This window comes from Mustela nigripes, chromosome 10 (genome assembly GCF_022355385.1).
Source record: "Mustela nigripes isolate SB6536 chromosome 10, MUSNIG.SB6536, whole genome shotgun sequence".
Taxonomy (NCBI): Eukaryota; Metazoa; Chordata; class Mammalia; order Carnivora; family Mustelidae; genus Mustela; species Mustela nigripes.
This window is the reverse complement of record NC_081566.1, coordinates 34580158-34594621: the sequence shown is the minus strand read 5'-3', so window position 1 is coordinate 34594621 and position 14464 is coordinate 34580158. Positions and strand designations below refer to the sequence as shown.

The window sequence follows — 14464 nt, the reverse complement described above, 5'->3', positions numbered from 1 at the left end:
CACCCAGGCGTCCCTCTACACGTTATTTTTAAATGGTATCCTGTTCTTTCCTTACGGATACAAGACCATTTTTTCTGTCTCTGAAAGTATTACATATAGGGTAGAATTTTTTTATATTCTCTGCTTTCTGCCCCCAAGAAGGAATGGGACCCTAACATATTGGCTAGTGTTTCTGTATGGACGAGCAAGGTTTTTCTAATGGTGAATTTCTTTGTAGCAAGATGGGCAATAAGTTTTAACTATTTGTATGTTTGTTTTATTTTTAAATGAGACACGTCTTTTCTTTGGGGATGCTTAGTGTCTCCTGAAATTTCTGTGATCCCCTCTGGATTGATCTATCAAACTCTCTCTTTTCTCTTGAGTTTCTTTCTTTCTTTCTTTTTCTAAGATTTTATTTATCTGAGAGAGAGAGAGGGCGTGAGCAGAGGGGAGGCGTAGAGGGAGAGCGAGAAGGAGACCCCCTGCTGAGCAGGGAGCCCAATGTGGGACTTGATCCTAGGACCCTGGGATCATGACCTGAGGTAAAGGCAGACTCTTAATCGACAGAGTCTCCCAGGTGCCCTTGAGTTTCCACTACTTATGTATATCATGTAAAATAAATAAATGAGTGCTTCTAAGTTTGTATCCAATTGGATACAACTTCTATCTACATACTATTATTTTTATACTGCTCATTTATAGCTCATTGATTTTTTTAAACATCTTTGACCACTACCTACTGAAGACAGAACTAACTTTTGCCATATACACTTACTATTTCATTGTGGGCTTTGTTCACAGTAAGTGTCCAATAATCATTTCATACAAGGATGTTTGAAGTTCCATGATCTAAGACCTAGTACGAAAGATCAGTTCTAAAAATTTTCTGCTGAATGTAATTCCTTCTATGGGACCAAAAACAAGTGGTCTGTTTCTTTACTGGGTTTAATAGGGAAATCCAGAGCCATGAAAAGGCCAAGAATAGTTAAGATAAACAAAACAAACAAAACAAAGCTGGAAGACTAATACTGGTAGATTTCAAGACTGGTTATAAAACTAGATTAAGACAGTGTGGTGTTGGTACAAATAGAATCAAGTGAATTATGCAGTTGAATAAAAAAAATCAAAAAGTAAATATATCAAGGCGAATATAAATTATATATATTATTTAATATAATATTAAATTGTGACAAACTTGACCCTTCAGTGTGCTGAGAAAGGACTCTTTTCAACACAAATTTTCTAGGTCAGTTGGAAAGCTATATGGAAAAATTGTATCTTTTTTTTTTTTTTTTGAGAAGGAGCACGCTTTATTGGAGACAGAGCACTTCATGGGACCAACAGGTGAAGGCAGCCTGAAGGGCATCCTACATGCTCAAAAAAGTACACAAGGAGGTTCTGCTAGTAAGAAAGATCAACTGGAACATGGGTTCCTCTGGGCAACTTCCTCAACCTCATCCCTTCAAGGGGTCAGAACAACCCCGACCACTTCCTTGAAGGCAGCTGTGGTCTGCTAGAGAGGACAAAAAAAAGAAATATGAACCTCCTGTACCAACTCGGGTTGGTACTATATCCCTATAGTTTCAAGTTGGACTATATCCCTCAGGGGTGCCTTCCTGTTTTTTATAAAGAACATTTTCTTTAGATTTCTTGAAGTCTTCATTTGTTACTTTCATTCTGCGTTCTCTCAAGGCCATCAGACCAGCTTCTGTACAGATTGCCTTGATATCAGCATCCAAGAGGTCATCTTTAGCCATGATCAAGTCATCCAGGGTCACATCATTGGCCAGCGTCATCCTGCTTGTGTGAATTTGAAAGATGCGCTTCTTAGTCTTCTCTTCGGGCAGGGGGAACTCAATCTTCCTATCGATGCGACCTGGTCTGATAAGAGCTGGATCCAAAGTCTCTATTCGGTTTGTGGCCATGATAACTTTCTCGTCACCCCTCGAATCAAATCCATCCAACTGGTTCAGCAGCTCCAGCATTGTTCGCTGAATTTCTCTCTCACAACCAGAATTTGAGTCATACCTTTTTGTTCCAATGGCATCAATTTCATCAATAAACATGATGGATGGTGCGTGTTCTTCCGCAACTCGAAACAATTCCCGAATGAGTTTGGGCCCGTCACCTAGGTACTTCTGAATAAGTTACAAGCCAAACACTCTCAATAAAGTGGCTGAGGTTTGGTTTGCTACTGTTTTGGCTAATAAGGTTTTACCTGTGCCAGGTGGACCATAGAGAATGACCCCCTTCGGGGGCTTTATACCCATCTCTTCATAATACTCAGGATGAGTGAGAGGAAGCTCCACAGATTCCTTAATTTCCTGGATTTGGTTGTCCAACCCCCCAATATCAACATTGGTTTCCTGGGGCACCTTTTCTACCTTCATCACTGTGACCAAGGGATCTGTGTCGTCCATAAACACCCCTATGATGGGATGTACCTTCTGGTTGAGCAGGACGGAGCAGCCCGGTTCCAGCAGATCCTTGTCTACAAAGGAAAGAATGCTGAGGTATTGCTCAGAGCTCACAGATGTAGACACGATGGTGTGATTGTCATCAATGATCTCTTCCAAGGTTCCTACTGACATTGGGTTTCCTCTCAGGTCATCCATCTTAGACCTTTCCCCCTCTTGCTTTTCTTCTAAAGGCTTCATTTGTTCCTGACTCTAATGAATTCTTCCTCCATGAGAAGATAGTCTTTAATTCTCTCTAACTTCAATAATTTTAACTGGCCCTGAGTATGGGGTGTCACCAGTGGCAGCTTGCTGGCAGCATCTGGTCCCTTTGTTTTCTTCTTCTTTTTCCCCACCCGAGTTGGTACAGGAGGTTCATATTTCTTTTTCTTGTCCTTGTCATCCTTCTTGCCACCTCCAGGGCCATGACCACCGCTCTGACTCTGACCCATCTTGCTTCGGCCGCTCAAACCACCCTGGAAAAATTATATCTTGATCCTTATCTTACTGCTACCCAAAAGAAATCCAAAGTGCATTATAGATCTACATGTGAAAGGTAACATATAGAAGATGTGATCTTAAGTAGGCAAATACTTCTTATATACAGAAGTATAAAAAGCATTATGAAAAAAGTTATAAATTATCCAATATTAAAATAAGCATGTCTGTTAATTTAAAGACATCATTAAGGTTCTCTAAAGAAGACATAAAAATGGCAAAAAAAAAAAAACACATGAAAAGCTACTCAGCATCATTAGTCATTAGGGAAACACAAATCAAAACCACAATGACACCCCACTTCCCACCCTCTAGGATGACTTTCATACTTTGTTGGGAAGAATGGAAAATACTGTAGCTGATAGGAAAAAGGTTTGGCAGTTCCTCAAAAAAAATTAGAGTTAGTATATTCCCTTCTAACTGCAAACCCAAGAGAATTGAAAGCATATCTTCATACGAACATAAACACACCAACGTTCATAACAGCATTATTCATAATAATCAAAAAGTGGAAACAACTCATGATGAGTGGATAAAGAAAATGTGATCTATCCATGCACAGGAGTACTATTCAGCCATAAAAAGGAATGAAGTATCAACATCAGCTACAACACAGATGAACCTTGAAAACGTGGTGCTAAGTCAAAGGGGCCAGACACAAAGGTGACGATTCAATTTCTCTGAAATGTCCAAAACAGGTAAATCTACAGAAACAGAAGGGAGATTAGCTGTTACCAGGGACTGGGGGGAGAGAATGAAGAGGAACTACTAAGGGACCTGGGGTTTCTTCTTGGGGTGAAGAAAATGTTCTGGAATTAAATAGTCTTGATGGTCGCACAACCATATGAATTATACACTTTAAAATAGTGAATTTATGAAATGTTAATTTTATCTCAAAGAAAAAAACACAAAACAATGAATTGGGCTAAATTGTGTCCCCCATCCCCCCTGAGGGGGGATGTATATTCAGGCCTGAGTTACTCTAATACCTCAGAATGAAACTGTATGCAGAGAAAAGGTCTTTGAATAGGTGATTAAGACTGAGTATGGGGTATTAAGACCAAGCATATGGTGTCCTCATTAGAAGAGGAGATTTGGACCCATATACACAGAGCTTGGACATGTTTGCATGCAGACAGAGGACTATATTCTGGAACAGAATTCTCCCTCCTAGCTCTCATAAAAAACCAAACCTGCCCTCTATAATACCCACAACCTGGTACCCCAACCTCCCACCCCTCCGCCCCTTGAAACCCCTCAGATTATTATAGAGGGCACGGATTGCATGGAACACTGGGTGTGGTGCAAAAATAATGAATACTGTAATGCTGAAAATAAATAAAAAATAAAGTTAAAAAATAAAAAAAAGAAAGAAACTAAACCTGCTAACACTTTGATCTCAGACTTCTAGCCTTCAGAACTGTGAGAAAATAAGTCTCTGTTGTATAAGACACCCAATGTGTGACAGTCTGTTAGGGCAATACTAGCACATTGGTATAAATACCAAAAAGCAAGCCACAGAATGGCAAGTGGTATTTGTACCCATGTCCAACCAAGGGCTTACATCCAAAATATATAAAGAATTCTTACAAATCAATAAGAAAAATATACTAGAATGGAACCCACTAGAGGAATGGAAAAAAGATCTAAGCAGCCTCCACAACAAAGGATATTCTACTGGCCCATAGATATATAAAAAGATGATCAATTTCATTAATGATCAGGGAAATTACAATTGAAACAATAGTGTATGGTTGGGCTACCACTTGGATTATCTTGAGGCCATTAGCCCAAGTGAAATAAGTCAGACAGAGAAACACAAATACTGTATAATCTCTCTTATATGTGGAATCTAATATATATATAAGCTCATAGATGCAGAGAACAGTTTGATGATTGACAGAGGTAAAGGGTGGGCGTGAGAAATAGGTAAACTGGTTTTTTAAAAGTTTTAAACAACTTGAGTAAATTTTAAAAAATAAAAGTCCTTTAATATGAAAGCATGAACATCATAAACTGATGAAATATTTTCCCATAAATATGCATGTAATCAGCAAAAGAACAGTATTTCAATGTACTACAAGGCATAAGAATTCCAGAAAACAAATTAACTGTCTAGAAATGCATTTGCTTATTTGACTATGAACTTTAAGCGTAATATAACTTTGCAGAAGTAAAGAAGCTGCAGCCGAATTTTGTTTCTTGGTTTGGATGATTTAAGTGGTTGTTGATTTCCCTAAGATTTAAAGTTGGTAAGGAAACACACACACATACACACACACACACACACACACACACATCCTCCTCTCAAATACACTAGGGATCAGGCTTTTTCATAAGAACTTTCAAGTATAGATAAAGTGGTTGTGTACAGAGAAACAATAAAAGAGCAACTATATAAAACAAAACAACCCCCCCCCCCCCAAATAAGCCACAGAGCAATTTTAGGATATCCCTAGAAGAACTGCTAAAATGAGAAAACACCAAGTGTTAGCAGAAACATATGGTGACCCCAAATCTGGAAAAAGCTGTTGGTGAAAGTGCAAATTTGTCCAACTGCCTTGGAAAATTCTTTGGTTGCACTTATTAACATTGAACGTGAGCCCATTCTGTGATCTAGCATTCCACCCTTACCCACTGCCCTTCAGATGGGCATGCATCTGTTCAACAACACACAAGTGTTACAGTGTTTGTAGCAGCCCTATCTGTAACAGCTCAAAACTAACCACCAAAATGCTCACCTGCAGAAGAGGGGCTGAGTCAACTGTGGGACATCACATGATGAAATATACAACAATGGAATGAAAGGTTATATGGATGGATTTCAAAACATAAAATGTTTACGGAAAGATGCCAGACAGAGAATAGCACCTGCTGCTTTATTGAACTTATGTAATGTACAAAAGCAGGCAAAAGTAATCCATGGTGTTTGAAGTCAGAATAGAAATACCTCTGAGGAAGGGGACTTGAGGAGGGCCATGAAGATTCTGATAATGTTTTGGTGTTTCTTCACTGGGGTAGTGATACGTGGGTGTGACTCAGTGTATGAAAAGTTAACTAGCTCTATAAGATATTGCACTTTTTTTGCATGGAAAATATATTTCAATAGAAATTAAAGACTGAGAAGAGAGTGGATTTTCCCTACCCTAGTGATCTGGGAAGTAATGGCAGATTTTCCTATTTACTTAGAATATTCTTAATAGTGCATTCTGATACTGGAGAAATTGCCATTTTCCTCACAATGGAGTTCGTATTTTCAAAGTTTATTGGCTGCCATTCTTTGCCACTTTACAGCTACACCTGATATCCAAGGTTACTATGCCACCAGTTTTGTGGGAACCCCAAGTCTCAATATCCAGGAGTTTCATCTGTGCTGTTTTGGCTCCCCCTATTGGCTCATTGATTTTCACTAGTCCCGCGAACAATAGCCAGCATTTAGGTTTTGTTGTTAGTATTCTCCAGATTATTCCACCAGACCAGATTCTTAGGAGCTAAGTGTATAGTTTTTATGCCCTACTGGTAAGTTCTACCTCCCTTTAGACACCTCAAGACCTTAGGAATCTCAAACAATGGATGGTAAAATAATCTGGGTGCACAGTATTATACCACTTCATTGTCTCAACTTTTTTTTTTCATGGAGATTTTGACCTACTAGAGGTGACAACTCTGAATCACCCCTACTGTTACCACTGATCTACTCAGTGAGAGCATTTACAGTATTGTTAAGAGGAAGTCTAGATTGATAGGAAGGTCAAATGCTTAATCAAATCACGCGGTTATAGAAAAGATACAGAAATACAGAAGGAAGGCATCAAGATCAAGACATAGGGGAGAGAGGTCAGTTACATTTTCCAAGTCAGGCAGAGGTCAAGTTTCCAGACTTCAAAATCATCACGGTGAGTGTACTGTTGAGATCATTTCATCTGAGTAGGATCTCATGAGAATTTCTGAGGATGAGGAACATTCTAGAAATGTTCCTTTCTGAGCACAGCCTTATAACATTGGAACAGTTCTCCCCACCATGGCTGCTTTTATTATTTTTTAAAATATTCTATTTATTTATTTGTCAGAGAGCAAGAGTGAGAAAGTGAGTGATCATAAGCAGGGGGAGCAGCAGGCAGAGGGAGAAGCAGGCTCCTGGCTGAGCAGGGAGTCCAATCCAAGACTCGATCCCAGGACCCTGGGATCATGACCTGTGCTGAAGGCAGACACTTAACTGACTGAGCCACCCAGGCGTCCCTTCCCGACTTGATTTTAAGTTGAGGCATCTCTTCTCTCTCCAGTTTGGGATTGTTACACATTGTAGGTGGAAAGTCCCTGACTGAAGAAGGGTGGTGTGTTCCGTTGCTTTTCTTTTCTTTTTAAAATTATTATTATTTTTTTATTTTTAAATTTTTTAATAAACATATAATGTGTTTTTATCCCCAGAGGTACAGGTCTGTGACTCGCCAGGCTTACACATTTCACAGCACTCATCACAGCACATACCCTCCCCAATGTCCGTGGCTGCTTTTGATAAATGCTGAACCTGTTCATCTGGGCCAGGTGCGTCTCATCAGTATACAACCCGACTGCAGGTATAAAGACGGAGACAGCCTCCTTGACTAACAGAGCCCTGCCTAGAATATTCCTGGATGGGAACAAAGGTTACTTACTGAGACCTCTTGAAATCAAAGGAAGAGGCCATTAGGGCCTATCCTGATATTCTCTGCCGCCAAGTCATTATATTTCTCTTGTACAGTACCATTCTCTCCATGGCTAAAGATCACTGGTTGCTTGACTTCTTCTCTTATTCTAGCCCTCTACATCTCACCAGCCATGTGATTTGGTTCCTTCTTCCTTTGAACTGTTTTATGAGAAAATGGAAAAAAAAAAACTTACGTTAGGATTATGGGAATTTTTCTATAATATGGATTTATTGATTATTTGTTATTTGCTTATTTGACTCAGGTTTCATAGTTTCTTTATATATCAAGTAGTTTGGGATTGTATCCTGGACATTGGGAATGGATTCACTTACATCGCCCTAAAAGGAAGGGGTTTGTTTGTTTGTTTAAGCAAACAATGAACTTACTTGGATCCACACAGAAAATTCTGTATTAAACAGCAGCTCAAATCTGAGTTCTGTTCTTTTTCCTCAGCAGGGTTGTTTTCCGTCTGTCTTGCTAATGAGCAATTCAGAAAGCAGTGGACATTTGGGCAGAGTTCCTGAACAGTAGGGTCGCCACTCCACCCAGCCCTCCTCCCGCCCACCGCGTCTTTAATTTCCAGATGTCCCTTCATTCTGCAGAGGCTGTTGTTGTCCCAAACTCTGTTTCTGTTTCTTCAGGACAAAAAGACTGCCAGTCTTCCATTAAATTTTAGCTGTCCCCCACCACACCAAATAGACTCTTCTCTCAGGTTGGCAGCCATAACAAATGGGAAGCACACTCTGCTTTGGTCCACTCTCTGGTCCCTTCAGGTAGGCTCCCCCCTCACCTTCTATCTTTTCTAGAATTTGTAATAGTTATCTGTGAGAAGATAAAGCCACAGAAACCCACACTGCTATATTCTCCACACTCTTACACACACACACAATCTTTTTAAAAAATTATTTATTTATTTATTTATTTGACAGAGATCACAAGTAGGCAGAGAGGCATGCAGAGAGAGAGGAGGAAGCAGGCTCCTTGCTGAGCAGAGAGCCCGAAGCAGGGCTTGATCCCAGGACCCTGAGATCATGACCTGAGCCGAAGGCAGAGGCTTTAACCCACTGAACGACCCAGGCGCCCCCACACACATAGTCTTTTAAGCTTGCAAGACATGTTGTGTTCTCTTCAGGTAAAATTTTCCCCTAAATATTTGTATGGTTTGCTCCCGTATTAATTTAAGTCTTTGCTCAGATGGCAGTTATTCAGAGAAGTCTTCTTTGACCATGGTATTTCATATAGGCCTCCCATCCCACCTCACACATGACTGTCTACCACTTTCCATTATTTTCTTAGTATTTCTTTTTCTGACTTTACGGTACGTGTTAATTTATATTTTTGTTTAGATTTATCTTTCCCACTAGCCTATAAGCTCTTTGAGTACAGAAGTTTTTTGTCTGCTTGGGATCATGTTGCATCTTCAGCACCTAGAATTCTTGGCTCATAGTAGGAGCTCCATAAATACTCATTAAATTGGTAGCCCATGCTAGACAATTAAAAATAAATCTACACATATATATGTTCAACTGATTTTTGACAAATATAAAAGCAGATCAATGGAGAAAATTAGCTTTTTTGGACAAATAATGGTACAGCAACTGGATACTTAGGGGCAAAAACTAAACTTTGCTCTAAACATCACACCTCATATAAAAATTAACTCAAAATGAATCTTGGACTGAAATGTAAAACGTAAAAGAAAAGAAAAACTTTTAGAATAAAGCTCAGAAGAAATATTATGGAATCTAAAACTTAAATGGAAATTATAAAACTATAACAAATACTATTTTTAATTGTTTTTTATAAGATTTAATTTATTTATTTATTTATTTATTTGAGAGAGAAAGAATGAGCAGTGGGGAAGGACAGAGGGGTGAAAGAGAAAGAGAGAAGCAGACTCCCTGCTGAGCAGGGAGCCTGACACAAAGCTGGATCCCTGGGCTCAATCCCAGGGATTGATACCAGGGCCTGGAGATCATGACTTGAGCCGAAAGCAGAAGTTTAGCCAACTGAGCCACCCAAGCACCCCAAAACTATAACACTTTTAGAAAAAAAAACATAGTAGACGATCTTAGGATATATGGCTGAGGAAAGAGTTTTTAGACTTGACACCAAAAACACAATTCACAAATGGAAAAATTGATCAGTTGGACCCCATTAAAATGAAAACCTTTCTATCTGCAAAATACCATGTGAAAGGAGTAAAAGATAAGCTACAGTCTAGGAGAAAATATTCTCAAACCATATATCTGACTAAAGACTAATATGTAGAAAAGATAGAGAACTCTCAAAACTCAACAGTAAAAAAAAAAACAAAACAAATAATCCGATTAGAAAATGGGCAAAAATCATGAATGGACATCTCATTGAAGAGAATATATAAGTGGCAAATAAGCACATGAAAAGATGTCTCACATTATTAACCATCAAAGACATGCAAATGAAGACCCCAAGACACCACTACACACCTATCAGAATGGCTAAAATTAAAAATGGTGATGAAAGACCCTCGATCCGCACCCAAGAAGCAGACACCAAGCCTCCACTGGATGCAAGTTGCAAGAGGTTTATTGGTTACACAGGCGCCTGCGGACGCATCAGCCTTTGTGGGCTGAGCGTCCCGGGCTAAGTTGGGGAGCAGATTATATAGGGCAAGGTTGGGATGGCGGGAAGCGAGCTTACAGAAGCAGATGCTTGGTTACAGGGATCTGATTGGTTAACTTAAATCAAGCATTGTCAGGCACTGGGTTTAAGGCAAGGACACAACGGTTTGTTCTGGTGGGCCTTGGCTCAGCACTCTGGAAAGTCCCATGTACACTCTATTCCTCATTTGTCTTTTCTTTTGACAGACCAGGTGATCACAGACAATAGACATCCTGGTATGTGTTGCCATCCAGCTATGGGAACAATCAAGCCTTCAGCAAGGGGATAGGGGGTGCTGTGGGGACATCAGGTTACTTAAACAAGCCTTTAGCAAGGGGAGAGGGGGTCTTTCAGTGACAAGATCAAACGCTGGCAAGGATGTAGAGAAACTGGGTGATTTGCACATCTTGCTAGTAATGTAAAATGGTTCAGCCACTCTTGAAACAGTCCAACAGTCTCTTAAAAACATAAACATACAACTACCACATGACCCACCAATTGCATTTCTTTTATTTATCCCAGAGAAAAGAAGACTTATGTTCACTCCAAAACCTGTATATGAATGTTCTTATTATCTTTATTCCTATGAAACAGTCCAGATGTCCTTTAGTAGGTGAATGCTTAAACACACTGTGGTACATCCATACTGTGGAATACTACTCAGCAGTTAAAAGGAACAGATGATTGACCCATAAAATAACTTGAACCTAATCCCAAAAGATTATGTACTACATCCCTCTATTTCTGTACACATTTGAAATGACAAAATTTTAGAGAAGAAAACCAGGTTCATGGTTGCCCAGGGTTAGGGCTGGGGAGATGGCCAGGAGGCAAGTGGATGTGGTCATAAAAAGGCAACATGATGGACCTTTGTGGTCATGGAACCGTTCTGTCTCTTGACTGTGATGGTGGATACACAAACCTACACACGTGATAAAGCTGCACAGAAGAGAACACACTCCCACACTGAGTGTAAGACTTTGAACAGGATCCGTAGATTGTATCAGTGTCAACCTTGGTTCACTCAATAGCTCTTGATTAAGTCCTTTTGTGGTTTGGAGGAGGGAGAAAGTGTTTCTGTGTTCTGGATCTTAACTGCATTTTCTTATGTTCCTTATCTCTACCTTGTCTCTAAACAGTTACCTATTTTTTTTTTACCATAATTTATGTTATTTTAGAAGTACTAGGTTGTAGTGGAAAGCATGGATCCAGTTCAGATTCTGACTCAGCCACTTATTGTTTGTAAATTTTTTGTTCCTTAACCCTTTTTGAGAAAAGGATTTAAAAAATCCCAGGATTGAGGTACCTGGATGGCTCAGTCAGTTAATCATCTGACTCATAATCTCAGCTCAGGTGTTGCTCTGGGGGTGGTAGGTTCAAGCCTCACATTGGGGACATTGGGCGTGGGGCCTACTTAAAAAACAAACCCAGGATTGTTGTAAGATTAAATGAAAGCATTTATGGAAGATGCTTAGTACATAGTAGGTGCTTAACAGATAGAAGGAATAATTTAAAATAGTGTTCTGGTGCATATTTTTATTTGCTTGCTTTTTTCTTTTTTAAAGATTTTATTTATTTATTTGACAGGGATCACAAGTAGGCAGAGAGGCAGGCAGAGAGAGAGGAGGAAGCAGGCTCCCTGCTGAGCAGAGAGCCCCATGTGGGGCTCAATCCCAGGACCCTTCAACCCTGGGACCCTGGGCCCTGGGACCCTGGGACCCTGGGACCATGACCTGAGACAAAGACAGAGGCTTTAACCCACTGAGCCACCCAGGCGGCCCTGCTTGCTTTTTTCTAACTAATGTTTAGGATTGTCTTGGATTCTTTTGCTAATGAATCACCCTCTGGTGCTTCCCCCACTCTCTCTCTGCCTGCCTCTCTGCCTACTTGTGATCTCTGTCTGTCAAATAAATAAATAAAATCTTTAAAACAACAACAACTCATTGTCTTCTTTGAATACAGATGAGCCTATCTTCAAATCTTACTTCCCATGAAACATAAGGATTGTGCATGTAAACACTTGACATTTGCTGTTTTAGCCAGAGACGTGACACAAGACTGGGGGTATCCAGTCTCATGGAACTTTGCTCTTTTAATTCACCACTCCCAACCCCTTCAATGTCTGGGACTTGCTTTCTCAATACTTCAGACACCATGGTTCTTTTTTCTAACAGACAAGAAGGGCACCAGAGTATGATTCATTAGGTGTCTTAGGAAACTCAGGAATAACAAAAATGAATGTCCCACTCAAATATTGTCTGAGGAATTTTCTTCAGGCCCATCTGTATCTCTGATCCTTTTCTGACTTCTCTTTCCCCACTAGGCTTTTGAACTTGTATCAAAGATTTAACTTTCTCTAACATTTTTTGTTTTGTCTGTTTTTTAAAAAAATTTCATTCCGCTGTTGCCAGACCACTCTCCTCACCAAAGTGCCAACTTTTCCTAATAGGTAATGCTTCTCAGGAACAGCTTTCTCGCACACTCGTTTTCAGACTCCACTGGGCTCAGCACTCAGCTTTAGACTGCTCAAGTTCTGCTTTGAAGGTGGCTGAGGTTGCCCACTCTGAACCAAAGTGCTCTTTTACCGTCCACTGTTTGTTACACAGAAGTCAATTATTTACATTTCTAGATAGCAATTTCCCATTCATACCATGAAAAGAAAAGTTAGGGTCACCCTTTTAAATACTCTCATGTCGAGTTACACAAATCTGCTTGCACCTGGCATCCAACCACTGGCGCTGGAAGAGAGGTTTGGTTCCTGGAGCCCTAATTCCAGCCTCTTCTGCTCAGCTTCTCCCTAATCTAGAGCTCAGTCTTGGTTTGGACTTTTCCCTTGGGCTTTGCTGACCATGGCACAGCTCAACTCCAGTCTGGCACGTGTGGCTGCGAGTCAACTCTCCCAGAAATTTCCAGGTGAAATCTGAGACCTTTGAGCTTCTGCTGGTGCAGGGTCAGCAGGAACCATGAGGCCGCTCCCACGGAGCCACTCCCCAGCTCTGAGTCTCCTCAGGGTTCTGCAGGTGCTTGCCTGGGGAGTAAGGCTGTTAGGTGCTTAGGGCCCAAGGCAAACAAGAGAGAAGTGTTCAATCCGTGAAGAGAAAGTAGTTAGACCAATTCATTGCAAATGTATTCCTTACTGGGAATTCTAAAATTGTGATCAGACTGCGGTATGTCAGACTTTTTTTAATGTTGATGAATTTGTGAAAATTACTAACAAAACTGCAAAAAATAAAACCTCATTTACAAAATGTCTGATAGTTTACATAAGACTTTTACACACCTAACTCATGAATTTAGACTTTAGTGAATTTTCTAATGATTAGTGATAACTATAAGTTCACTTAGGCTTTATAGATGCTAAAAATATTATCAGCAATTAGAAACAAAGATATCTGGGATAAAAAATTTTTTTAAATAAAGGAACTTTAAAAATTTGTGAACTTATATTTGTAAAGGTGAAGTTACTTGCAATTTATTCTTATCTGTTTATAGGAGGAGAGCCCTAGGAATGTATACCAAAAAACTGTTTTCTTTGTTCATGGTAACAGCATATGCTTAAAATTATTAAAACCTTTAGAAACTATTTTGGAATTCAATCTTTCCATTAATAAAGTGGAAATTAATAAACAATATATTATACCATGGATAAAAAAATTTCATTGTTAATAAGAATTAACATTAATAAAACAAGTTATATCTCCCATAAAAAAGTTAATTTATTAATTAAGTTAAATTAATCAACATTAAAAATATTCATACCCATAGGACTCCATGAGGAAATATGGTGACTGGAATATTTCATTAAGTTTTATACAAATGATTATCTACACATTAAAGGTGATTTTTTAAAAGTTAGGCAATAACAACTACTTCCCTCCCCCCTAAAACATACAAAGCTCCATGTACTCATCATTTGACTTAAAAAATTATCAGCTTGTCAGCCTGGGTGGCTCAGTTGGTTGAGTGACTGATTCTTGACTTCACCTCAGGTCATGATCTTGGGGTCATGAGATAGAGCCCCTCCTCAGGCTCCTTGCTGAGTGTGGAGCCTGCTTGTGATTCTCTCTCTCCACCTTCCTCTGTCCCCCACAAAAGTATCAAATCATGGTCAATCTTCTTTTATCCATACCTACACCCACTTCGCCCATTCTAAGTTTATTCATTCATTTATTTATTTGTTTCTTTTTAACTTATTTATTT

The 14464-nt window shown here is 39.5% G+C and overlaps 1 protein-coding gene across 1 annotated transcript; it reads right to left on the bottom strand.

Moving 5' to 3' along the window:
* Nucleotides 1-1562: 1562 nt before the first annotated feature.
* Nucleotides 1563-2905, bottom strand: LOC132025987 (26S proteasome regulatory subunit 4-like). The gene is given in 2 exon segments (XM_059413943.1): nucleotides 1563-2647; nucleotides 2650-2905. Coding segments are annotated over 2 exon segments (1323 nt in total). The 5' UTR covers nucleotides 2888-2905.
* Between the last annotated feature and the right edge of the window lie 11559 nt (nucleotides 2906-14464).